Source organism: Thalia democratica, unplaced genomic scaffold (assembly GCF_965202585.1).
Source record: "Thalia democratica unplaced genomic scaffold, ktThaDemo2.hap1.1 HAP1_SCAFFOLD_352, whole genome shotgun sequence".
Lineage (NCBI taxonomy): Eukaryota > Metazoa > Chordata > Thaliacea > Salpida > Salpidae > Thalia > Thalia democratica.
In genome coordinates this window covers 26,715-54,176 of record NW_028139431.1, presented here as the reverse complement: position 1 = coordinate 54,176, position 27,462 = coordinate 26,715, and the positions used below count along the sequence as shown (strand labels likewise).

The 27,462-nt window shown below is 26.5% G+C and overlaps 2 protein-coding genes across 2 annotated transcripts; both read left to right on the top strand.

The window, feature by feature from the left end:
• Window positions 1-967: 967 nt before the first annotated feature.
• LOC145846209 (uncharacterized) lies at window positions 968-8,809 on the top strand. Its single transcript, XM_082953122.1, has 8 exons — window positions 968-971; window positions 1,619-1,761; window positions 2,290-2,364; window positions 3,380-3,508; window positions 4,872-5,026; window positions 5,432-5,605; window positions 7,998-8,116; window positions 8,625-8,809. The coding sequence occupies exons 1-8, from the start codon at window positions 968-970 to the stop codon at window positions 8,807-8,809; spliced, it is 984 nt and encodes a 327-aa protein (XP_082809248.1).
• A 1,903-nt stretch (window positions 8,810-10,712) lies between these two features.
• On the top strand, window positions 10,713-15,061 carry LOC145846208 (uncharacterized). Its single transcript, XM_082953121.1, has 4 exons — window positions 10,713-10,841; window positions 11,279-11,366; window positions 11,660-11,773; window positions 14,869-15,061. The coding sequence occupies exons 1-4, from the start codon at window positions 10,713-10,715 to the stop codon at window positions 15,006-15,008; spliced, it is 471 nt and encodes a 156-aa protein (XP_082809247.1). The 3' UTR covers window positions 15,009-15,061.
• The last annotated feature ends 12,401 nt before the right edge of the window (window positions 15,062-27,462 follow it).

Below are 27,462 nucleotides of genomic sequence, written 5' to 3'. Positions count from 1 at the left end.
CAGTTTGTTAAAGCAGTCAGCACCATAGAACACGACAACAACAGTAACAGTAAGTTCAACCAAATATAATAATATTTTAACATTTGATCAGTTTGTGTTTTTTTCTAAAAACGTTCAAATTGTAGGTTAAGTAGGACTGTTTTTGAGTTGATAAAGCGTGTTTTTAATTCTAATGTTTTCATAAATTTTGTATTAATTGTGTGAGTTCATAAATCAACTTACAAACTAATTAGTCTTCAGTTTGTAAGTTTGTTGTTTAAGTTTTTTTTTATAAACTAATGTAGTTTATTATATGTTTTGGTTTTAAGAAAACAAATAGAGAGATCTCAACTACTGGAGGAGAAATAATGAATTTATTATTATACAATTAGTTACATCATTATGTAGTTTATGTAATATTGTTTATTTATTTTATTACATAAGTAGTTTGCTCATTTATTATTGTTTTTATTTAGTTTAAATGTTAAGTAGTACATTATTTTAAGAATTACACATGGCAAAATATGTTTGTTTAGAAGAACATATATCCTAAACAATTAATTTACTAAAAGTTGAAAAAGAAATTTTTTGTTCTAAAATTAACTGTAATATATTTTAGAATTTTATCTGTAGAAAACCTTCTTTTTATTTACTTTGTAGCTTAACTAATTAATTTGTCCAAACACTAAAAGTTATGTTTAATTTATCGCATTATGAGTTTTAGACTATGCTTTTTCATAAAGTATCAATATTTTAAAACTAATTACCGTTTTTTATTTTAAGAGTGTTTTGAAAAATAACTACCCGGTTATTTTATATACCTTTTTCGCAAAAAGATTTATAAATTCTAATAAGTTTACAACATAATTATTTTTTATTGTGTTAAAAACTTATAAAAACAATTCTTTTCTTGCTTTATGTTTTTACAAAAAAGAAACACATAGTAAGAAACACGTGTAACTAGTCATGAAATGGCGGGAAAATAAAAATGCGTTAAATACGTGTAGGTGGTTTTCATTGGAAGTAAAATTTTCTAACAAGTTTTAGTACTTCCGTGTTTTAAAATAATTAAAAAAATGCTGCTGTGTCACAAAACTACTGTAGTTTTTTTAAAGTTCTTATGCTGTTTTTAAAATAGTTTTATTATAAATTAAAAAAACAGAATAGTACGATTAAGCATCACAATATACTTAAAGTTTAAATTGGTTGGAAACCTTTGTGTATTTAGTTGTAGTAGGTGATTAAAAGACACAATGTCTTAGTTTTCAGTATAAAAGTGTATGTTTGTCAATTTATTATTTTTACTCAAACTACTAAAAGTATTAAAAAACATATGTCTATTTTAAACTTAGTTTTCATTTATTTTTTGATTGTATAGTTTTCTAGTACATTCTCAACATATTATTATCATACTCTAACACTAATATATTTCAAGAGTTATAAAAACAGCTATTAAATAAAAACAGTCTCTCCAGCAGTTGAGACTAATTGTTTTCTTAAAACCAAACATATAATAAAAACAGCTATTTGGTTTCGAAAATCCTGTGCATCCAAAGTTGATTCAATGTTTGTTACTTTTAATTCACGGATTTATAAAGTGTTTCGGACACAAGTTAAGTTTTAACACACTCTAACACAGAAAGCAAACCGAAGCCGCTGATGGCGTCGAGCAACAGCAGGAAGAAACCGATCGTGCCAGCGCCTCAAGTGGCGAGCACCAGTGTGTTCGATGTAACCAACACCGGTTGCAGCAACTTCACCGTCGACGCCATCGATGAAAAAGTTTGTTTTGACATAAGTTGAAAATAGTCTTGTTTATTAAAACGTATAAATTTTTGTATTAGGAATATATTTAATTGAAATAGTTAGTTTTTTCAGTACAAAAAAAAGTGTTATTGATGAATAAGTTTGTTTTGACACAAGTTGAAAATAGTTTTTTTTATTAAAACGTTTGAATTTTTATACTAAGAAGGTAGTTGTTTAAAAAGTATTGTTGAATAGTTTATTAAAGTAATAAGATTTTAAGTGTATATTTTTATAAATGCTAACAAAATCTTTCTTTTGCTGCTGTAATAAGAAGTTATGTAGTTAGATAAACGATTGAATAGTATACAGCAAGTTTTTACACTATGTTTTGTTATATAATGTTGAAAAACCAGAGTTGTTTACACTCTTTATTAGTCATTAATGTTGTTTTGTATACAGTTATTACGTACTATTTGCGTTAATAACATTTATTTGTTATTGGTTCCATTATGGTTTCTATAATTTTCTATTTGTAACTTGTTTTTAATTATATTTTATTAACAGCGTTGCAACAAGCAAAAAGAAAGGCAAATAAAAAACAGACTTTCTGCTTCTAAATCCAGAGAAAGAAAAAAACAGGTTTGTTTTTTATTAGTATTAAGACAAAAGCTAATAGTTTTTATGAAGTTTTATTTTTAAAAACCTATACTTATACATAACTCTGATAGATTTTTATTGTTTTTTTTCCCAAAATTTGTATAGTTAACTATTTTTTTTGCTAAAACAACTTGTTAGCGCGTTGAATAGTTTTTTTTCATTCAAATATAATTTGTTTCATGCACTGACGAGCTCTTTGAGCGAAAGTTAGTTTGTTGAATAAATTCTTGAGAAAAAAATGTGTGCTCTCCTTCTATGAAGTAAATACCTTAAACTATTTTTAACTGTATCTAATTTAACTTGTATCTAGATTTTTTATTTAAAGAAGTTATCTGTTGTTATCTGAACAAACTCGACTGAAATTTAGAAAAAAATCTTTAATGATTTAATATTTACCAGTCTTTAACTCCATTGAAGACAAATCAATATATATCATAACTTTTTTTCAAACTTTCAAGAATTTAGAATAAACTGTATTCTTACTTTCTTTCTTTTAATTATATTAAACTTTCTAAATAGAATTAAATTATTTACAGTCTATTTAAGCTTATTTAAATAAAAAAGACAAGCGTCTATGTTGTTTTAAACTTTACATGTGAAATTATGCTTTGAATTGTACTTGAAAGCTAATTTGCTGAAACAACAACTGTTCAAAAACTGTTTGTGTTTGTTTAGTTCATGAAACTTTAGTTTTACAGCTTTCAACACTGTAAAACTACAAAAAGCTTATTTCTTTGTAATATTGTTTAATGTATACACACACATGGTTAACATCATAGTTTATATGTGTACCTTGACAGCTGTTTCAAGCCTTTATTACGTTTTTTTTTTACTTTCAACAGGCTTTTTATTATTTGCTCTTTTTTATGTTTTATGTTAAGCATTTGTTAAATAAATCAAACTAAAAATAGACATGTTAATTTATGTTTTATGTTAAGAATTTTTCAAATAAATCAAATTAAAAATGGACATGTTAACCATAAATTTTCATGGACAGGAATTCATTGACCTGAAAAACAAAGTATATGAATTGAATGATGAAAACGAAAATTTAAAAAGAATAAACAAAGAGCAGCAAGATGAGATCAACTTGCTCGTTCAGGAAAACAACAACCTTACAAGCGAGGTTTATAAAAACAATAAAGCTGAATGTTTTGAGTCAAATTTTAAATTGATTTGTTGATAGAGTTACTCAAATTATAAACAATTTAAAGAAAGTTTCAATTTAGAACTATCAGTGGTTTTGCTGTAATTCATAACTGTTTTAAGTTGTTTTGTTTTTTCCATTCAGAAACTTTCAGAGTTAACTTAAACTGATTTGTGAGTTCTTTTTGTGTTGTTAATTTAAAAAAGTTATTATTATTATGTTATTATTATGTGTTACTTTTAAAAGTAGGTGTTAAGTTTTAAAACGTAGTAAGGTTGTTACTCGCTCAGGTCAATTTATAAATTACAACTTATTAAAAATCGTTTTGTTATTTTCAGACTGACTCACATTAGCTTAAATTTATTTCTGCCAAACTCAGAACAATTTTCAAAATTTTTACTCAAATTACAGTATATAATTTTATTTTTTTTGGTATTTTTTTAGCTGAATTATAAATTTAATTATTCAAATGTTTAATTTAATTACCTAATTTAACTTCAGCCAATACAATAAGACTGATTCGGGCTAGTTTTATTGCTCTAAAAAATGACAACTTTGTTGTAACTTGTTTGTCTAAAAGCTTAAGGGCATACGGAGGGTCCACCTTGATTTTTACAAGTTGATCGTTTTTTTTTTTGAGTGTTATCTGAGCTATCAGACATTTTTAACCGCTGGAAAAAAAGTCAGTGACATCAATAGGTTCCTAATGGAAGGCGCAAACTAAAAATGCGAAAAAAGACCATTTCACTAAAAATCTATCTCCTCCTTCATTTTTTAAGCAATCTTATTCAAATTTTCACAGAAAGTGTATTATAAAATTTTAGAAAGATTGAAAGCAGGAATTTTTTAATTTTAAAAATAAAAATTTTTATTAAAAATACCACCTATTTTTTTTGTTTTTTTTTATCTAAAATTTTTTTTTTATATTTTTAAAATTCCAACCTTAAAAGTTTTATAAATTACAAAAGAAACGTTTTCTGAAAGTTTGAGGTCTCTAGCTCAAAAAATGAAGGAGATGATAGATTTTTAGTGATTTTTTAAGTTTTCGAGGAAATTGACGTTGAAAAATTTGCGGTCCATACGTTTGTATCGAAAACTTTTTATAAAAATTACAATATCTCAAAAGTTAAATAAGATTTTTAAGTTCTATAAAGACTGGCTTGTAGTTTGTACTTTAAACTTTCATATAAGATACAATGTTATTTTCAGTAAAAAAAAAAAATGTTGGACTCCCCTATGCCCTTAATAAAAAGAGCTGTAAACAAACCTGATACTTTGCTTCCTGGTGAAGTTGAACTTAAATACCTTGTATCACCGTATAAAAGCAACCCGACATTCCCAGGTACTGAAATGCAAGGGGTTGCTGAGTAAGGTGCGTATAATCCAACCAAGAGCTCAATCTGGTGAGACGTACACCATTCACACGAGCAACAAGAAACAGAGATTAATGGCATTCTTCGCTCTATGCATGGTCTGCACATTCACACTGTCGTGCAGGTTGGAATTGTTTTGTTACTATTTTGTTTTGATTTCAAACTTAATTAAATTTTAAAATATCAATAGTAGAGTTTATTGACTAAAAATAAATAACAAAAAGTATAGAAAACTGGTAATTAGTTTTATACATATATTTCCCTATTAGTGTCTTGTAACGAGTGAGTGTCACTTATGCATGGCGTCGCTTTGCGCGTAATCATCCTGACCCTAACGTTAGTTCTAATCTCGATCCCAACTCCAACATTGAACCTAAACATAATTCCAACTCTGACCTTTACCTTGTGCAAAAGTCGAGTAAAAGTTACCCTTGGTGCAAAAACAGCCCGTCCACCTTAAAACTGCTGTGTTCACTCACTGTTGTTCTTCCTAAATTTAACACAAAAAAACAAGTAACAACTGAAACAGACCGTTCAACGGATTAAATCATCCGAACGAGGTGCGGCCCCACCTGCCGGCCATCGTCAGCAGTGAGGTGCACAGGAACAGCAGGAGGTTGCTGTCGGTGGTGGACAACAAGACCAGCGACCAGTACTTCATCGACGACGCGGTGAAAAACACCGTGGACGACCTCAAGAACCGGTTTGTTTGATTGTTTGTATGTTTTTCTTTTTTTGATAATATTTTTTATGAAAAAGTTAAGTCAGTTATTGTATAGATAATTTTAAGAAATTGTGTGTGCTTTAAAACTACATTTTGTGCTTTTTTGTACATCATCCTTCTTAAGATGTAAAAACTGTGTTTATTCTAGTGATGTACCGGACCCGGATCTGGACTTTTTTTTCAAATTAGGATCCGGCCGGACCCGAATCCGGACTTTATTTTCAAATTAGAATCCGGCCGGATCCGGATTCTTAATACTATAAGTTATTTGTAATGGAACTAGTATAAAAACTACTATGTACGATAAATGCAATTTTATATAACTAACTACTAGCTAAGTATAATTGTATGAAGTTTACCTTTTATGTGTTATATCTAACTATTTACTTTTGAATTTTGAAAAATTATACTTTAAAGAAATTTAGACTAAAAGTATTAATGTGCTGCCAAAATAATTAGATAATAGGAAAGTTTATAATAGGTTATTAAGGTCTAGTTAAGATTAACCGTTAAAAATAGTAGCTGGTATGTTTGCTAATTTTCTGAGCAAAATTTACATTTAAATTTTATTAAAATTGAAAGGACAAAAGAAAAACTTGAAATTGAAATAACAGGAAAAAAAATTCAAATTGAAAGAACAATAATAAACACTAAAATATCTTTTTTGCTAAACTTATAAACTTTCCATGATTTTTGGCAACCAGAATATCACCTAATTTTAGCTAACATCAGGGTTGCCACTCTTTGATTCAAAAAAACTAACCTGAGTGATTATAAACTTTCCTGAGTCAAAATGAGGTTTTGGAAAACGAAAAAATAATTACTTTAAGCTAATAACCAGTCGAACAGCTAGCCACAAGGTTGAACATTTTAAGTAATGTTTACAAATAAGGCTATAGGGGAGTTAAACATTTTTTTTACAAGTTGATCTTATTTAATAGAATACTATCTTAGCTACCAGATACTTTTTATAGCTTTATAAAATTCAAAGTAGTTTTTGAGATATAAACGGCCAAAGCCGGAGAGTTACATAGGGACCTAATGGAGGGCGCAAGCTAAAAACGCGGAAATATCCATTTCACTAAAATCTATTTCCTCCTAGGTTTTTTAAGCTAGGTACCTCAAATTTTCAAAAAATATTCCTTACACAGTTTAAAAGCTTTTGAGTGTTGGAATTTTAAATTATTGAAACTTACAAATATAAGGTCTAAAATTCAAAAAAAAGACCTTTTTTTAAAAAAAAGGAAACTTTTTCTCAAAACAAAAAAAATCCTGCACTCAAATACACTCAAATGATTTAAAATTTAGTAAAGAGAAGCTGTGAAAATTTGAATAAGATCGCTGAAAACTGTAGGAGGAGATAGACTTTTAATAAATGTTTTTTTTCGCCTTTTTAGTTTGCACCTTCTATAAGAAAGCTATTGAGCTGGCCGGCTTTGACCCCTTGGATTTCGAAAACTACTTTGAATTTTGTTAGCTGTAAAAAGTATCTGGTAGCTAAGATTAAAATCTATCAAATAAGATCAACTTGTAAAAATCAAGGTGAACCCTCCTATAGCCTTATCAATCTAAAATCAATTAAAATCAAGTTCTTGAACAAAACTAACTAGAAGGTCACAAAATATTGAAAACTGGATCATCTCAAACTCATTCAAAATCTAAAAGAAAACTAGCCTGAGTTTTTCAAAAAACCTTAAAACTAGCCTGAGTTTTTATAAAAAACTAAACTAGCCTGAGGCAGCCTTAGATTTTCAATAATTCCTAAAAATTTTCAAACTAGCAGGGTTGCCACTGTTTAAGACAAAATAGAACTAAAAATTAACTAGTCAAAATAGCGAGTGAGTATAAACTAGCCTGAGTCTAAAAATACTTTAATTTAATAATCAGTAGAACAGCTAGCCATAAGGTTGACAACTTGGTAGTAAAGTTTTTAATTTTACAACATAGGTAAAGAGTTGCGTTTTTAAAATGTTTGTTTCATAGTTTAAATGTAAACAAATGTAATTTAGTCACGTGTACAAAATGAGCCAATCACGGTAGGTTTTTAATTTTCGAACGTATTTGCTGACGAAAATGACTCTTTTTAATTTACACAGGGTTTGTTTTTGAAAAAATACTTTTCTGTATGCTCTTTTTTACTAACTAGATCCGAATCGGCCGGACCCGGATCCGGACTTTTTTTTCAAATTAGAATTCGGCCGGAACCAGATCCGGATTTTTTTTTCATATTAAGATCTGGCCGGACCCGGATATCAGACAAAAATGGTAATATCCGGCCGGATCCGGACCCGGATAGTGATTCCGGTACATCACTAGTTTATTCTGATACAATATAAGTAAAAACTAACTGATTTTTCAAAAACTGTTTCAGGATATTCAGTTTGTTCCGACAAACGAACGAGACGCCCCACTACCACAGATTGTTGAAAAGAAAACTGAAGGAAGAAATCGGGTTGACATTCAGAAAGAGGTTTCACTATCCCGTGCAAAGTTTGTTTTTGTTAAATAAAACTTGTTTTTCTGTTTCAGTTCATATTAGAACTAGATCAGACTTATTAGAACTTTTTTAATGTGCAGTAAATGTACAATTGTTTGAAATATATTACTTTTTGTAAGAAATTGATAACATTTATTACTCACTACAAATTACCACCGTAGAAAAACAGTTTACTACAAGTAAGCTAAAAAACCTATTTTTACAAAAAAACTATACTTCTAAAAACATGTGATTCTAAAACAATTTTTTGAAATATATTATTTTTTGTAAGAAATTAAAAACATTTATTATTCACTGCTATTTACTACTGTAGGAAGAAAGTTTACTTTAAGTAAGCTGAAAAACCTAAACAACAAATTAATATTTTTACAAAATTATACTTTTAAATACATGTGATTCTAACACAATTTTTCTTTACTGAACAACTATTTAATAAGTATTTTTTTAGTTTTATACAAAATTCCTATCAAATAGTAAATTTTTATCAATAATAATTAACAGGCAAGACAACTAAATCACCGACAACTGTGGTGCTCCAAGCAAAAAACAAACAGAATTTAATAAGTGACTCGAAAGCTGCAAGTAAAAAGCAGAAATTTGTTGCTAGTCCACCGAAGTCGTCCACTAACAATTTTGATTCACATGTTTCTCCGTTGCAAACACCCGTTAAAAACAAAAAGGTTTGATTTAGAACTTAACTTTTTGAAATTTAAATTTATACTCAAAAAGTGTTTGTTAACGAATATTTGCTTTTTTGTAGGCTTGTTTTTTATCTTGTTTTAATAAATTTATAGTTTTTGATATCGTTTTTAAAGTTTGCATCGTTTTTAAGGTTTAGTATTTTTTAACATATTTTTTTTGATATATTTTTATGTTTAAAGCTGGTCTTTAACATACATTTGTAAACTTATAATTTTTAGACAAAAATTAAATTTTAAAGTCATTTGTAATTAAAAAATATTACCTCTTACTTTCAACAAAAAGTTCATATTAATAATATTTAGTTCAGTTTGTCTTAATATTAGCTTTTGATGTTTTTTCGTACAAAAGTACATTTCTCAACAAAATACATTAAATAATATTCCAGGTCAATTTGCCTCCACCCCCGCCAACTGCTAACTACAGGCTTCATAACAACCAGAATGGGGAAAACCCTGCAGTGAAATTAACGAAACAGAGACTATCAGGTCCGCTGATTGTTATTTGAAATCTGTTAACAGTTTTGTTTACATCGCAAGTACTTATTTAAGAAACAAGTATATCAATTATATTACAATTATTATAAATTTATAAATAAGCTAAGGGCATAGGGAGTTCTAACATTTTTTTTTCTACAAAAACAACGTTGGCTCTCATTTAAAAGCATATAGTATACACTACAAGATAATTTTTATAAAAATTAAATAAACAATTAGCTGTTGAGATATAACCAGTTTTGTAAAAAAAAATGATAAAACCGTATGGGATCAAAAAGTTTCAAAAAGCTAATTTTCTCCGAATTTTGAAAAATTCACTAAAACTTTATTTCTTCCTTCATTTTTAAACAATTTACTTTAAATCTTCAGGAAATGTTCTTTTAGATATTACAAACAACTTGTGGGAAGCAGATTTGAAAAAAAAAGTCTAAAAAGTTTCTTTGACCAAAGTTTAAAAAATATTCAATTTTTCAATTATAAGTTAATAACAAAAATTGCATGATAAACAATACTTAACTTTTTTCTTAATATGAATTTTTTAAGTTTTTTTACAATTAATATTTTTCAGGACAAGTTCTATGAATTTAGATAGATGGGTTAAAAATTACCATTCAAACGAAAACTCACAAAAATATCACGAAAAAGTTAGTTTAATATTTTAGTTTTAAATAATATTTTAAATCGTGTAATTGTATAAGAATATACTGATTACTTTGAGACTAAACTTCTGAAGTAATTATTAAAAGGATTTCAAATCTAAGTTTGTTGATAATTACAATTTTTGTTAAAATCTTTTTAAAACTTATTTCTAAATATTTTTATAAAGTTTTTATTTTTACCAATATTTCAATCTGTTAAGTTTCCATATGTAAATGAATTTTATATTTTCGCCCATACTTAGTGGAATTTCTTTTTAAAAATTTAAAAAGTTCTGTACAAGTATTTTGCGTTTCCGAACAAAATTATTGTTAGATTTTTGTTATAATAATTTTTACAGAAATCAAACAGAAGAAACAACTATAGAAGAAAACAGAGAAATTCAGATGAAAATAAAAAGTTTTTTTTTTTTATTATATCATTTATTAAATAACTAGTATTATTTCTTATAAATTTCAGTACCAGTTTGTTATATTTTGTGTATATCTAAGTGATTTAGTTTAAAAAAGAAACTTAACTTATCAAAAAGAATTGACTTGTTTAAAAGTGTTAAAAATTATCTTTGAGTTAGTTTAATGAAAATAATAATTGTATAAAAATAATAATTGCATGAAAATAAATCGGAATCATACTTTTTGTTCACGTTTACAAAACTTACTTTTTACATTTTTTTCTATCAATAATAAACAATCATTTACAATTTTGCTTTTGATTAAAATGTATTAATATTTTTAATATGACCAGAAATTCACCAACAACGAATGTGAACGCACCGGCCTTGTATAACGAACAAAGCAAAATAAACATGTTCATGAAAAATTTTGACAGAGACAATGACACAACATACATCATTTATTTCAACTATGTTAGCATTAGTATTTTTATTTTTACCTTAAGCAATGATTTATAGAATTACTACAAGAATTTCTATTTTCTAATAACAATCTGAAAAATAGTTTGTATCTCCTTTTTATTTAATATATTTACAATAAGCTAATACGAATAAAGTAGTTGTTTTTGTTAACAGTATGTACGTAAATAGTTTAAATAGTTTTTTTGCTATTAGTTTATATTATGAATTTAAGTTTTATGGCAATACATTTTAAAATTTAATACAATCAGAAAGTCAGTATATTGTAAATTTATAAAAAAATAAATTACAAAAAATAAGTAGTTTATACAGGTAATTTTGGCTACTAATCCAAATATTGATATAATTTTTTTATCTAGTTAAGAATATTTCTTATATATATAACTCTCACCAAACGTGTTTATAATATTTTTTTTTTTAATTTTCGACAGGATTTACTGTTAATTCAGCCAATCAACCGAAGAAATTTGTCATCGAAACAAAAATTGTCCCTGTTGTTTCCCAGTCCGCCTCCCAATGGTTAGCTATGTGTATTTAACTTTAATGATAACATTTAATGTCATTTAGTAAAAATTGAAGCTAAGCTAGTTTACCATAAGTATTCTAAGAAGATTGAAACACAAAATTTTAATACCATTTTACTACAATTTATTCTCCAAAATTATACAAGTTTAAACTAAAAATTTAAAAATAGGTTTCATGCCCGAAAATCATAACTTGCTCTACTACATTTCATAAATAACAATAACTAAAAATTAATAATATCAAAGATAACAACAAAATACTAAACAAACAAAACAATATATCAACAGACACCTTCCTCATAGACGACGACGAAAATTCCGCCATGTTCAAAATTGATTGTGACGTCAGCACCACGTCATTCATGAGAGTTCACAACAGTTTCCTCAAAAACTTCGCTACCGGTCAGTTTCTATGTACATGGTAGTAAAACTTAGTGAAATTAATTAATTTAATGAAAGTTATGTTGGTTATGATAAATTCTCACCCATATTTGCGTCTGTTAGATAAGGCTTTCCCATAAATTATTATTTTGCTTACAAAAGTTTTTGAAGGGTTTTTTCCAGTTTCTAGAATAGTCTGTTTAAACTTGTGTATTTTGATCTGAAGTTCCTTTAGACCAGGTTTTTCTAATTTTAAAGGCTCTCTTTAAAGAAATTAAAAACGTTATGGCCCCTCCAACAAGATTACTCAAAAAAACTAGAAATAAAAATGCCCAAATTTTTTTTTTTTTGCTTTTGATCATCAACTCTAAAATATCTAGTGTAAAATTGTAGCCTCATAGATCCCCTTTTACAGCTTATGGTCCCCTTTGGCCCCCCTAAACTACTGAAATTTTCTAATAATGTCTATTGTAAGTTCCAAAATTACCCTAAAATACACTTTTTTTTTTCTTCTTTCTTCATCATCAACTCCAGAATTTCTAGTGTAAGTTTCAAGGTATGGCCCCCTTTGCTGCTCATGGCCCCCTAAATTTTTCTCATGGCCCCAAGGCGGCCACTTAGGGAAACTCTGCTTTAGACGTTTTTTTTTGTTATCATGCTTTGATTGACTTAAAAAAACATATAAATCAACGATTTATTTAAATGTTAAGAATGCAATGAATAACGTATGAACCTTACGAACATTTAAATTATACCACTATCCTACAAATTAAGTATATTTATGTTTAATAATAATTTTTTTTCACGTAAAAAAAGTTTTTACGAACTTGCTTATTTTAAAAAGATTTTTAATTGTTTTCTTGTGTTTTGGAATAATTTTGAACGTAGATTTCAGACAGCTTAGTAATATTTTAACAAGGCACACAGGTATCAACATATTTTCACTTATGATAAGTTTTGATCTAAATCACAGTTTTAGTTTATTAGTTAATGTTATTTTTTTAATAAGATTTAGAATTTGTAAAGAAATGCTCAAATTCTAAATGGAAACCAATGTCTTTAATGAAACAAATTTTTTATCTTTAAGTATGTAGAAAAAAGTAATTTGTTCGAATTTAAATCTCAATGTTTCTTGATAAATACTATAGTTGTTGAAAAATTTTAACTATGTTGTAACGAATCAAGTTAAATAAAATTAAGTGAGTATTTTTTAACTAACCTTCCATAAACTAACTATCTAAAATATGTAATAAAAAACTGAAAGCTTTCAAGCCTTTAATATAACCTAATTTTTTTGTAAACGATGCATCACTTTAAATGTACTTAAACCAATTAAAAAAACAGATTCTGCTTCGACTGGAATGAAAAATTCCAATTTTTTGATAAAGATTTTTGATGATTATCTCTACTATTATTTAAAAAAGTTGATCAAGTCAGTTACACATTCACTAATTCTTTTTAATTTTTAAGTGTTGAGTTCTAACAACTTTCAATTCCTAAATAGCTTTTATTAATTCGAAGGAAAAGTCTTTTAAGTTTTTATTATTTTGTTCAATCACAGTTTTTAATTTGATGATTATTGAAATTAATTTAAGTAACAGTGCTTTTTTCCAGTGTTATTTTTTTTTTATTGGATGCAGATCTTTTTCAGCACAATGAATTTATTTTATGTTTTTACTTATGCTAACATTCACTATAATTACTTTGTTGATTTTATTTAATAAGTTTTGTAATAGAAAGTTTTGCACAAGAAGTAATAATAAATTAAATAATAACCTTGTAAAAAATCTAAGTAACAGCATTGTATTATGAGAATAACCTTTGATTCTAAAAATATAGATATATATATATATATAATTACCAAGTTGTACTGTACAGTAATATGTAATTTTTTAAAGTTTTATAATATTTTATTAAAACCTTATCAAATGCTAATTATGTTTCATTTGTATTTCCATATTAAAATATTTAAAAAAATAAGTTTTAGAATGTTTGGATGCACTTTCCACAACACAACCTTTTAATGTTTCAGTAATCTACACAGATAAGTTACTGTTCCTTTTTTTACGAAGTGTAGATTCAATTATTAACATACTATTATAAGTTATTTCCAACTCTAAACAAAACTTTAAAGTTTTTAGTTGACGTAAATAAAAGTCTGTTTGTAACAAAGTAAAAAGCAAATCGCTATAACAGCATGCATTCAAGTGTAACCATGTATGTTTGTTTATAAGTTATTAAGTACAACCGGGAACTACATACTTTACATTGGAATTTGTGTAAAGTATGATGAAGTTTATGCGAAACAATAGAAGTTTCCGTAAGCAGAGTCAGTTTAAACGTGCGAAATTTAGTGCTTTTGTTCTTGGAGCAGTAAAAAAAGACACAACAAAGTCGTAACGACTCTAAAACAATGTCAGTTTTAGCTGAAGTTGTGTTTAAACGCACAATATCAGTTCAGATTATCATCAGTGTCTTTGCAGTAGTCAGCAAGCTAAAAATACTTTCCCAATAGTCGTTGTTTTCAGAATATTGTTTGGTTGGCATGTATTATTTGTGGTTATATTAATCTACCGTATGAACTCTAATGATAAAATTAGTAAAGAAGTAAGGTTGCTTTAACTATTAAATATGTGCAGGGTTTTCAAAACTCATTTTCTTAATCCTCCCTGCATAAATTTAATTAAAAACAATTGACCCATTTGAAAAAATACCGCCCATTTACTAGATAGTTACCTTTTACTTTATCGCCCCCAATTATTGCTGACTGATAGCTGACTAAGTCACACCCCAGTTTGTGTATCGATATATGGCAATATCACTCATTTTGGGAAAGCCTGGTCTAACATGTTATTTATATACATTTTATAAAAAGCTGAATACTGATTGCATTATTTTGTTACTTAAGCAAAAACTAAGTAATAAATTTAAATTTACTTTTAACAATACAATTGTTTTACAGCTTCTACAGAATAAAACTTGTAGACTATTTCAAAAGTCTGAATAATTTATAATAAATTACAGCTGCAATACAATTTATAAAGGGTTGAATTAAATTTTATGTAACTGAAACAATCAATAGCAAATTGTGAGTTCTCATGCAAAATATTTTACAGAATTCGAAGGTGAGGAGCCGGAAATGAACCTTCACCGTAAGTACCGCAGAAAACCGAGAAATTACCACCGAGACCTTCCGGCGACAGTCGATGACGTCAAAATTATTGATGACGTCACCATAACAACCGCCGACGACTGATGACGTAATGAGTCATTGATGAAATTTTTTGAAGGCGCTCTACAAGCTTCACATTCCTGTAGCTGTTTTTTTAGATAAAAATTTTCAGTCAAACTTTTAAATAATCAAAATAATTTAATTGAAAATTTTAAAAGTTTTAAACAAAAATTTACACTTCTAACAAAAAAATTAACCCTAAAGCTAACGTTTTTATTTGTTTTTAATTTTTTTAGGAAAAATAATTTTTTTTAATCTTTTTTTAGTTTAATCTTTAGCTAGCTATAAGTCTTTAGTTTTCAGTTTTCTTAAGAAATTTTTCTATATACTTGCAGATTTAAATATAGTATTTTGATATTTTAGTCGATTTTTTTTCAATTTTAATGTTAGCGCAATTTTTTACCGATCTTTAAACACTGTGTTACTAGTGTTTTCACATTTTGTTCTCGTCAAAGCTTGCTTTTTGGAAGTAACATTTTGTGTTTTCTATTTTGCCTAAGAACATTCTTGGTATTTTTTCTTGGTAATGTTTTGTTACTTGGTGTTAAGTTTTTTAGGATAATTTGTTTCATAACAGTACTTTAGGGTGTTTTTTGCACTAATTTTTACACATTGTTGTCTAATGTAAATATCAAGTGCGAAAGAGAATAATATGACAAAATATTTTTAACCGCAATATTTTTTTTCGAAAATTGATTTTTTGGGTGTCTTTGCAATTAACATGTATTTATGTTTTTAGTATTTATTCGCTTTAATACTAATTGAAGCTCAATAATTTTTATTCATTTTCGTTATTGTTACTCGTTATTGTGTTAACGTTTTTTGTACGAGTTGATGAGCCTGTTTTATATCGTACTAAATAAATACTTTCATATAAGCAAAAGTATTAAACTACGGTTAAATTAAAACATGTGAATATATTGAATTAATTAAAAGTTTAGAAATATTATAGTTTTAGATATTTCCGCAATTGAAGTTTTATGTTTCATCATAGTTACAAATTATTTGTTTTCAAAATAGAATTTGTAATAGTCTCAGATCTTAGTGGTAATATGCTGCGAATTAAGTTAATTAACTAACTAAAGTTCGTTCATTAAAAAAATCACTAAGAATATACCCTCTTAAACTATACAATATAAATCATGTTTTCTAAAGATAGTTAGTTAAAATTCTCAATACTTATTAAAAAAGAAAAAAAAATATTGTAAATAAAAGGTATAGGGGCAAATTTTTTAATAAACACTTAATTTAAAAAAATATTTTTCACTGGTCACAGCAAAAGAAAAACAGTCATTAGAAGATCAAATTATTTTTGATAAGTTTTCTTCTAGTATATCATAATGTACAAAAGCAAATGTGTGATGAAACCCACGTGAAATATGCATCCGGGTTTTCTAACAAGTATTTCATATTTGGAAACTGCATCAACTCCTGAATTAGTTGTTCCCAGATAGAAGGTGGGCCGACTTTGGCCATTTCTGTGATTTCTGAAACTATAAGCTAATCATTTTTTTTAATAAAAACATAATTTTGTTAATGAGCTGTAGTAGAAATGTAACAAGAAAAATTATTAGTTTTAGTAGAAAACCGCATATCTATTTCAAACATAATGAGATCGATAATTATACTTCAACTAGAGAAGAGAAAGAAACCAAAAACATTCAAAACTTTGCTGATAACTCAACTAGCTATAATTTTTATTCAAGAAAAAAAAGAAGAAATTATTAGGAAAGAGAATCCAGAGAGCAAAAAAAAACAGGGTTATCTATGAATAATTAGCATAAAGCTTATCACTAAATTGAGCTATGTTTACTTTAGTTTGTTAACACATTTCTTATTTTCTTAAACACTGCATTAAGTACATAAATATATATGTAATTAAATGTTCAATTAATGATGAAGTACTAATTTTTGTATAAAATTATGTTTGTTTGTTTATCTAACAAATTATTGTATAAAAAAATCATGACAACTTGTAAAAAAGAACAGATCTAAACACAAGGAATAACAAGTTTAAAGATTATTGAAACCACACAGAGTAAAACTTAGTTAAAAAATTATACTAATCTTCTTATTTTATTAAGGAAACTTACAAAACGGCATACAAATTCTATAGTGCTTCAAATAATGTAGTATATCATCAGCCAAAATGGGGATAAAAAAAATTATTAGCTTTTCATAGTGAGCTAGAAAGAGTTAAGTATGCAGAAGTCATATCAATAATACTTTTAGTAAATTAAATATCCAAACTACATCCCCTACTATCGGAATTCTCAGCATTCTTAGAATTATCCGTAAATTAAAAACTAATGCTTGCAACAAAAACAAAAGACAGCTCTTTTACTTCATCACCAACTTTGCAGTAACCAGTGTCATTACTAAGTTCCCAACTTAATTCCATGAAGCAATAACGAGAGCAGATCAGGAGCGCTTTATATATTTTTCACATTGTCTTGTTCTCGCATTTAAAATTTAGGGTTACTTTGTCTGAGAATGTTTGTAACTATGTCTGCAGTAACACATTGCAGGTGAAGGCGACTATTTTTAAAAAATCCTTGTCCAGTTAGGTCTGTAGGACTAACTCTAAACATATGAATAAGTTCTTAAATGTTTTTACTTCCTTTATCAACTAATGAGCGCATTATTTAGTGGTAATATGTGTCTAAAATATCGAATGATTCTGGTATTGCATTTTACAATAAAAATTTAAAAAAAGGTCTTAAAAAACTGCTCAATTTAAATTGTATCTGCTCAACAAACAATTTATTATTTCTATCTAATGTAGATTCTATAAATTTAGTCTGTGCTACAAAGACACACTTAATAATGTCTATAGTTCATTAATAAGCATTTTCATAATAAGATTTATATAGACTGTTTTGATTATTTTCATCATTAGACCAAGATTGAGACTGAAGCAAAGGGTTATCTGGTCTTTAAATTTATACACTTTAACTTATTATATAACATCCATTAACAAATTTACGTATCTAATTAATTCTATTTTTACTAAATAAGCAGGGTGACATACTGACTAAGCTTTATTAAGATTGTTTTGTCCTGAATAAGATGTTAAGAGGTATCCGTGCTGTTCGACTTGATAACCGAAAGGTTCTTCTTGCACCAGGTCCTGAGACAAAATACTTTGAGCGTCTACAAAACTATAGTCTATTTTTTTGTCACAAAGTATAAAATCTCCTAACAAGTTTCTTTTTAATTTATAACAAAATAAAAATAAAACTTTTTTTTTTATTTAAACAAAGAATTCTCCGCTTTTTTGTTTTAATTTAAAGCCGTTCGTTTTGATAAAAATCGCTTCTAAGCTATTAGTTTTAAAAACTCTTCTAGTTTGACTTTGTAATTTTTTTGCTTTTGTTTTTTTTTTTTGTTTAGGCAAATGTTTATTAGTTATAAAGTAAAACAAAAATCAAACCTTTTTTTAAATTGTTGTAAACATAAACAATACCAAAGTTGTATCTCAAATGTTTTTTTTTATCAATCTAGTTTTATAACTATACCGAAAAAATTTTTTTAAAACAATCATTAAACATTTATTAACTTTAATAAAAAAATGTACAGTTCAAAAAAAATTAAATAAAAAGGCAAATTGTTAAACCTTTGTAAAAACTAAATAAAGTAACCTATTTAAGCTTTTCTAAACTATAAAACTCAAGTAATTTTAATCAATGCACAGAGTAGTTCATAATCTACTTTCCTTGACTAAAGTATATTTTTAGATATGCTCATAGTGTAATAAAAACCAAAAAAAACTTTTAGAAACTATTTCTTTTCAGAGTAACAGATTAAAGTAGTAACACTAATGAAAAAATTTTATCCAAATTTTTTGTTCATAAGATCTTTCTTGTTAACAATTTGTTTGAGACCTGATAGTTAGTTATTAATCCAAACATATTTGATTTATTATTTTAAATCTAAATTTAAGAAAAACATTTTTTTAAAATATAAACTTACAACACAGTTTTTCAGTAGTATAAGCTTATTTAACTAATAATATTATTTTCTTTAAATTCAGTTATAATTTTAAAGGCAAACTTTTAAAATTACACTTAAATTAAACTACATATACAGTTTTTTGTAAGTAAAAAATAAATATAATTAACTTTTCAACTAAACTTATTTATAAATTACCAGTCAAAATCGATCTAAGATATTGATATTTTATTTATTTAGTGTCAATTGATTTTACAGTTAAATTGCAAAGTTTATTACAAAATGTGTTCTGATGAAAACAAGCTACGAACGAAACTGCATCTAATTATGGTCAATGTTATGTTGATGAAGTTGAGGTTTTTAAAGACATGACATATTTGCTAGTAAATAAGTTAAAAGTTTTCTATCTTTTAAAAAGTAAACACATAAATAACAAGCAAGTAAACGTAAAAAAGGACAGTCAGGTATCATTTGCAAAGTTTAAATCTTATTATCAAAATGGTAAGAAAGAGGTAATTTCAAATGAGTTTATGATGCGAAATGAAAAAATTTGTGCTAATTTGGAGAAATATGAAAGTGATCATGTTTTTTATAAGGCTTTACCTCCTAAAAACTTTGATTTGTTATCATCTACAAGCGCTATTTTTGACAGCAATAACAACAAAATCTTAAAAGGCACGTTTATAGTAGCAGAAAAGGATGAAGTAACAGTTGTAGCTCATCATGACTTAGTCACCCCTGCCTATCTAGTAGAAATCGAAGTAGAAAGTGATTTATGTAAGATTGTGTCAGATATGTTATACAAGAAACTAAAAATTTGTAAATTTGATAAAACAGACAATACTATGTTTCAGGCTCAAAGTTTGTGTAATGAGTCAACTAGTTTGGTAAGTTCAAACAAAGTAGCCACTCTGTAGAAATATTCATTAATGAACTAAAAAAAGAAATAAAAGCAAACCAACAAGCAGAGATTAAACTTATAGAGTCTCGGTTTTATCACAATATTAAATTGCTAATTCCCCAACTAAAATTTGAAGTGAGTTGTAGAAAGTGAGCGGTCTTTCTATAACTTTAGACGATGACTCGTTTATATACAAAACAGTGTTATTAGAAAATTCTGACAAAGATCACGATTTTATAATGCGTTCGTTAAATAATAAAGATTGTGTAATTATTATTGATCAACTTTATGTTAAATCTTTTTATAACAGTTTTCTTTACTTTAAAGGTACTACAGCGGACAAAGTTATGAATATTCTTAAGCAAGGCTATCCTAAAAGTTACTAATCATTACTTAAGCAGCTATTACTTAAGCATTACTACTATTGTTGCGATGAAAATACCTTAACCCCAAAAAGATGTAGTTGCTATTCTTCCATTCAGTTGTATTGGGAACTTAAAAAAGGAGCTCGTTATGCAAAGTTGGTGATGACGTAGAAGAACTTTCTTTTGTTTTTGTTACAAGCGATGTTGATTTAGAAAAATTAGTGGTACCTTCTGAAGTGTCTTCAAAGGATTCAGACAGTAGAAGATGTCGTTTCGATTCAGATTTTTGTTCACCTGTGCGTAATACTGGTATGGTTCCAGCATACTTGATAGTTTTCAGCTTGTGAACTGTTTTACGAATTGCTAAGACTTTTTTATCCGAATTTTCACTAATGTTTTACTTTTTAAATGATATTAGTATAGTTGTATAACATTAAAAACATGTTTAAAACCTTTTGAACTCGAATGCCGTTTTTGTTAGTTGTGTTTATAAAAAAAAAAAGAAGTTAATGTCTTATTTCATTGTTGTTTACAATTGTTATACGTTTTGATTGAATCTGTTAATTTTTCTATGTTGCCATAATGATGCAACGTAAACATTTGTTTGTTTAATAAAAACCTAAAACTTATATTGAAACTGGTATTTTATCAATATTCATAAAATTAAATCATTTAATTATATGTGTAGACCTAGCAATATTCAATAAATAATAGGCTAAAAACAAGATAACTCGTTTATATACAAAACAGTGTTATTAGAAAATTCTGACAAACATTACGAGTTTATAATGCGTTGATTAAATGATGAAAGATGTACGAAATTTCCAAAAAGTTTCTACATGTTTAAAATTATTCCTGCAGATCAAACTGATGTCAAATATTTATACAACAATTGTCTTTACCTCCAAGGTACCACAGCGGACAAAGTTACGAACATTCTTGAGCAAGAATACCCTAAAACTTCCAAAATGCGTTTTAAACAATGTAAAAAATATTATTTAGATGAAAAACTCTATTTATCCAATAAATGTTCATGTTATTCTTCTGCTCGGCTGGACTTGGAACTTAAAAGAGGCGCTAGTTACTGCAAAGTTGGTGATGACGTAAGAGAGCTTTCTTTTGTTTTTGTTACAAGCAAAGCTTACAAGAACCTTGTTGTTCCTTCTGAAGTTTCTTCAAAGGATTCAGACAGTAGAAGATGTCGTTTTGATCCAGATTTTTCTTCACCTGTGCGTAATACTGGTGTGGTTCCAGCATACTTAATAGTTTTCAGCTTGTGAACGGTTATACGAATTGTTAAGAATTTTATTCATACAAATTTTTACTTATGTTTACTTTATAAATGACACTTATATCGGCCGTATAACATCAAAAAGATCTTTAAAAATTCTTTTATTTTGACTACCGTTTTTGTTAGTTGTGTTTAAAAAAAAGAAGTTTGTTTTTACCTTATAGAATAGTTTTATATCTGACGATTTTATTGTTGTTTACACTTGTTATGGCTTGAGTATTAATCTGTTGTTTTTTATTAACTGTAATAATAATGCTGTTTAAACATTTGTTTGATTAATAAAAAAATAATTTTTAAATTGAAACTGGTACTTAATCAGTATTCTAAAATGTGATTATTTAAGTTATATTTAGATTTAGTAATATTTATTGAAGATTTACATCTGCCATTTCAAGCTACACTATATGTTTATATCATTTAAAATAAATCGGTATTTATCATTTAGCCAATAAAAAATAAGGATAGATATTATTAAAACAATTTGATAGAAAAATAGCTAATGCTAGTTCTTTTTAATGATTTTATAACATTTCGCATGTATCAAATAAGCGTTGTGTGCTGTACATTATATATACTGAACAAACGTTTTTATTATTTGAACTTGCCATCAAAAATGCTTGATTACTTATATGCTTCAAATGTCCGAACAAATGTTTTATGTTAACAATAGTTAGTGTTTTGAATGTTATTAATTATGTTTTTTGTAAGATCTAAACTTAAATTTTGCAACGTTCGCGTTTTGTATCTAATACAGCATTTTTTAACTTCTCATTTAACATATCCGTTGACAGTTATGCGTAAATCGAATTAATCCAAGTAATTGAGAAATAAATTACTCTGTGTATTTACTAAGATTAATTAAATTTTGTATTAAAAAAGTATTTTTTAAATATTGCTAATAATAAAAAATTCAAATTTGCGTAGATAATGTTATTTAGTACTAACAAAGCTTTTTGACTTTATTTTTTTTGTTTTGGCTAAAAAAGTTATTTTAATACAGATGTATGTCAAATCTGTATACAATTGAAAATAATATAATATTCTATGCAGTAATATATGCTTATCTTTTTAGTAGTAAACGGTTTACTTAATACTTAAATACTACTAAATAACTTAGTTTTAATTTTTTATGAAAAAAAAAAATTCAATACTACTTGATACACTTTATAAAATTAATTTCATAGCGATTTTCATAGCGACTTATAAAATAAATCAAAGCTTATATGTTAGAAGTGTATACCATTGTAAGCCTGTAATTTCTTATACCACAGGATAATATCAAATAAGTTAAGTATTTTGCTATCCTTTTACTAATTACCAAACCAAAACTAAGTTCCTAACAACAACTACTTTCTGTTTCAACTTAAAAGCTATACTTGAATTAATTATGTTTACTTAAAGTAAAGTCTTACATTTGAATCATTTTTTTATGTTAAAGTTAGAAATCTTTTATAAATAAAACTTAACTTAAAGTAGCTAAAAAGTAGTACTTTTGAACTTGATTAATTTTTTACACTTGTTTATTGATGTTTAAAGTTTTGAATTTGAAGATTTTTAAAAGTGTTCATTGAAGGTAAAATTGGAAACTAATTTTAAGAAGTTTTAATTATTTTCCAAATTTTATTTTTTTTGAACACTTTTAATATTTTGTGATGTTATGATGTTAGAATAACTTAAAATAGAAAAAATAGACATTTATTAGTAACATACTTTATTGTAAAAAGCAACTGAAAATTTCACAAATAAGCAAACAAAAAGCTAAACACAAACAGTCTGAAACACAAATTTATTCAATTAAACACAAATTTTTTATGTCTTTAAGCTCATCGTTTGCACGGATTTTTGTAAAAACTCCAATAACAGCCTTGGTAAATTTGGCTGAGACTTCTTTGCCTTCATACATCACACAAATAGGATTCTCCTCACTAATTTTACTTGCTTGGATGCAGCGGACTCCTTGAGTTTCATACTCCTGGTGAAAATTTTCATCAACAAGACTCTTTTTGATATTGGCCTCGACATAAAGAGTTAACCTTTTCTCTTTATAATATATCATTCTCTTTTTACCACTGGAAGAAAGCTCGAGCCCTGTTTCTTCTTTCATCTCACGATAGGCGCAATCTTCAATGTCATCATCAAAGCAGTTTTTGTGGCCTTTTGGAAATCCGAGCATTGCCTCTTCGCTTCCATCAGCTTGTCTTTTGATTAACAAAACAAGTATTATTTCTCTATTTTCTGTGACCCCAAATACTCCTCCTTTGGGAATTCTACTTTTGAATATCCTCCACGATTCAAAAAACAGTTGAAAGCTTTTATAATAGGTTCTGTCGCAAAATGTGTAGTAGTAATATTCAACTAACTCATCAATGGACAATGGAAGCTTTTTTTCATATTTTCTTTTTTCTTTGTCTTGATAATTGTATACAATTTGATTGAGCAGATCGTATAGAAAAAGGTGGGATATTTCAGAATGGACGCTAATCCTCTTCTCCAAGCTTTCCAAAACTTCAATTGGAAGTGTTAAACTGGAAGTAACATCAGACATATTAAATGACTAAAAATCTAAGTTTTAAAATTATTACATTTAAAAATTATCCACAGATTATTTAAAATTTAGTCTTTTATCTATAAATTTTTAAAACAACTAAAATTTTTAACTAAACTTTAATAAACTGAATCATAATTATTTATAATTTTTTCTCTTGTTAGATCATTTCTTAAAATAAAGCATTAAAATTAGCTATATATTAAACTAATTTTTAAATGCTTTATTTAAGATAGGTCTAGTGAAAATTTTTTTGTTTTTTTATGTTTTATTCTATTCAACTTCTCGAATTTAGTTAAAATATTCAACAAAAAAACTAAAAAATAAATAACTAAATAAAAAATAATTTAGTTTAAAAATCTAAATATCTGCCATTATCTTGCTTGTTGCAGCAAAATTTATACCTTTTCAAAGCTGTCTAATTTTAAGACTTATATTATTGAGTGAAAATTTGAAATATTAATTGCGATTGTTTTGTAATCATATACAAATTTACTTCTGTAAATCAGAGACTTTGATAGTAATCATAAAAAAGTAGATTTAATTTTCTTTAACTAATGTTAATGTATGAACTTCAAGTATTCTTTGAGAATTTTATTCTAACATTGCAAATGTACTAAGCACTCCAAGTAAAATACTTTTTTCTACTATACAAAAATTAATTGTTAATTTGTTTTTACTCAACTAAAATTAATGGCGCAGCTTAATAAACTAAAAAACGTAAAAGTTTTTTTTAAATTTCTGTTTTAAAACTAAAAACTATTTTTTAGTTAAGTAGTGTTTTATATTTGAAATTTATAAATTTTGTAACCTTTTTAAACAAAAGTGTTATAATTTTTCTAAAAAAGGTGTACACGACATTTTAGACATTAAAGATTTAAGTTTCAATTCGCTTAAATTTCTCGAAATTCTGAGAAATTGTGAACTATCTGGTTTAATTAGTTATTTTTGAATTTTTGTTTTACACGATAAATATCTTTAATAACAGAACTTTATTGTAATTTTTTTTTCTACTTATGACTATTTAAAAAAAAAACCAAAACATTGTTTTAGCCTATTTTAGTAAAGTTATTTTCTGTGATTATAGCATATTGTTATAAAATTTTTTTCTAATCAGAACTTTTAATACTCAGACTATCTTGTCCTGTTTTTGTTTTTTGATTTTAAGTTGTAAAAAAAAAAATAATTTAAGAATAAAATTGTCGTAAATATATACTTGTTCATCATCAACTATATTAGTAGTCATCTAGCTAAATAAAATATGTGCACCCTAAAGTAAAATTTTCTCATAATGTAAAAATTAGCTTTAATTTAGTTTTAAAACTTCTTAAGACTTGTTTTTGCTCTTCACCAAAAACTCTAGAATATGTAGAGTAAGTTTAAATTTTAGGACTTTTTATGCACCCCAAAACAGGTTTAAAGCACCTGAAAATACATTTCATGCACACTAGTGTGCACCGATGCTCACTTTAATTACCACTGATTTATATCACTGAACCGTGTAACAAAAAAAAACTATATTAATATAAAAAATTTCGTTTTTACACAAAATTATTTATATTTTCTTAACGTATACTGTGTTACATATCAAATAATATTTGAACATTTATTGACACTCTAGTTAAAATGACAAAAAAAGTTTAAGTTTTGAAAAAACAAATTAAAACAATTTTAATAATTTATAAATAACAACGAGAGACTGAAAATAAATGTTGACAAGTTATTACTTAAAGTAAAAATAATTATTTAACTAGGATAGTTTTTAAAATAAACTTAAAATATTTAAAAAACATTGTAAGTTTTATTGTCGGTCGTAAAGTTTTTAAATAAACAAAAATAAAAGGTAAGATAATAAATGTTTAATTAATTTTATTTAGCTTGCTTTTGATATAATCTAATTATTCAAAAAACTAATAAAAGCGTTGTTTTATTAAGGGGTATGAAATACAAAACAAAATTATAACACGTTCAGAACAGACTTTTACTGGTTCTACCAAGGTTTCAGTGTTAAGCAGCTCTTAAGAACAATAATAAAATGAAAACCTAAAGCACGTTATACATATATATATTTCTACGAGCATTTCTACGATCAATTCATTAGCTCAATCCAAATCTCAATCAAACGTTTTGTTCCAAATTTTTCTAAAAATAACAAAAGTAAAAAATATCCATCTCATATTTAAAAGTTATTAAAAGAAAAAACGAATCTATACAAAAAAGTAAGACAAATAAATCACTTTTGATAAAATACAAAAACAAGTCTAAAGAATATCAATTAGCTGTTAAAAAATACAACTTTGAATATGAAAACAAATTCTGCAAAAACCCAAATAAAAAAGTTTTATAGCTACGTGAAATCTAAACTTAAGTTAAATAATTCCACACATCTCTAATATGATAATGATAAAAACAAAACAGTAACCTCAGATTTTGAAATAGCAACACTTTTTAACATAAATTTTCAAAAAGTTTTTAAAAAAGACGAGAGTTACCAGTCTTTTAAGCTACCCCAAAAGAATTGTAGTAAGATGCAAAATTTTTTCATAACCTATGAAGACATTATAAGTTCAATTAACCACTTAAAAGACAAAATCATAAGAACGCCAGAAAACATTCCACCCTATTATATCAAGCATGTTATCCAATCAATAATTTTTCCGCTTTCATTAATATTTAATTGCTCTCTAGAACTATCTGATGTTCCTAAACAATGGAAAACATCTTTTATTATTCCTGTGCACAAGAAAGGTAATATACACGATGCATTAAATTACAGACCAATATCTATAACAAGTGGCTTTTCAAGAATTTATGAACATATTGTAACTGTAAAAATTCTCAATCACCTCTTTGATAACAAATTATTAACTAACAAACAGTTTGGTTTTGTTCCAAACCGCTCATCAACCATTCAACTGTTAACATGCTTACATTGTTGGTTAGTTCCTGATCTTAAAAATGAATTTACTAAAGTAGTTTATACGGATATTCAAAAAGCCTTTGATTCAGTATCACACAAAAGATTATTAAAAATTTTAAATCAGTATGGGCTACATGAAAGCTTAATTGATTGGTTTGATAACTTTTTAAATAATAGATCACAAAGAGTACTTATCAATAATACGCTTTCTGACTCTTTAACAATCTATAGTGGAGTACCACAAGGTAGTGTAGTTGGTCCCCTTCTCTTTTTAATTTATATTAATGATATTTGTTCAAACATTGATATTAAAAGTGAGTTAAGCTTATTTCCAGATGATGCCAAAATCTTTAGTCAGTCAAATACTTCATTACAACTATCATTAGATAATATTTACATATGGTTAAAAACAAGAAAACTAAACTTAAATCCTAGCAAATGTAAAATTCTAACCATTAACAAAAAAGAATCTTCTCCAACTGACCTCTTAATCAATAACATCAAG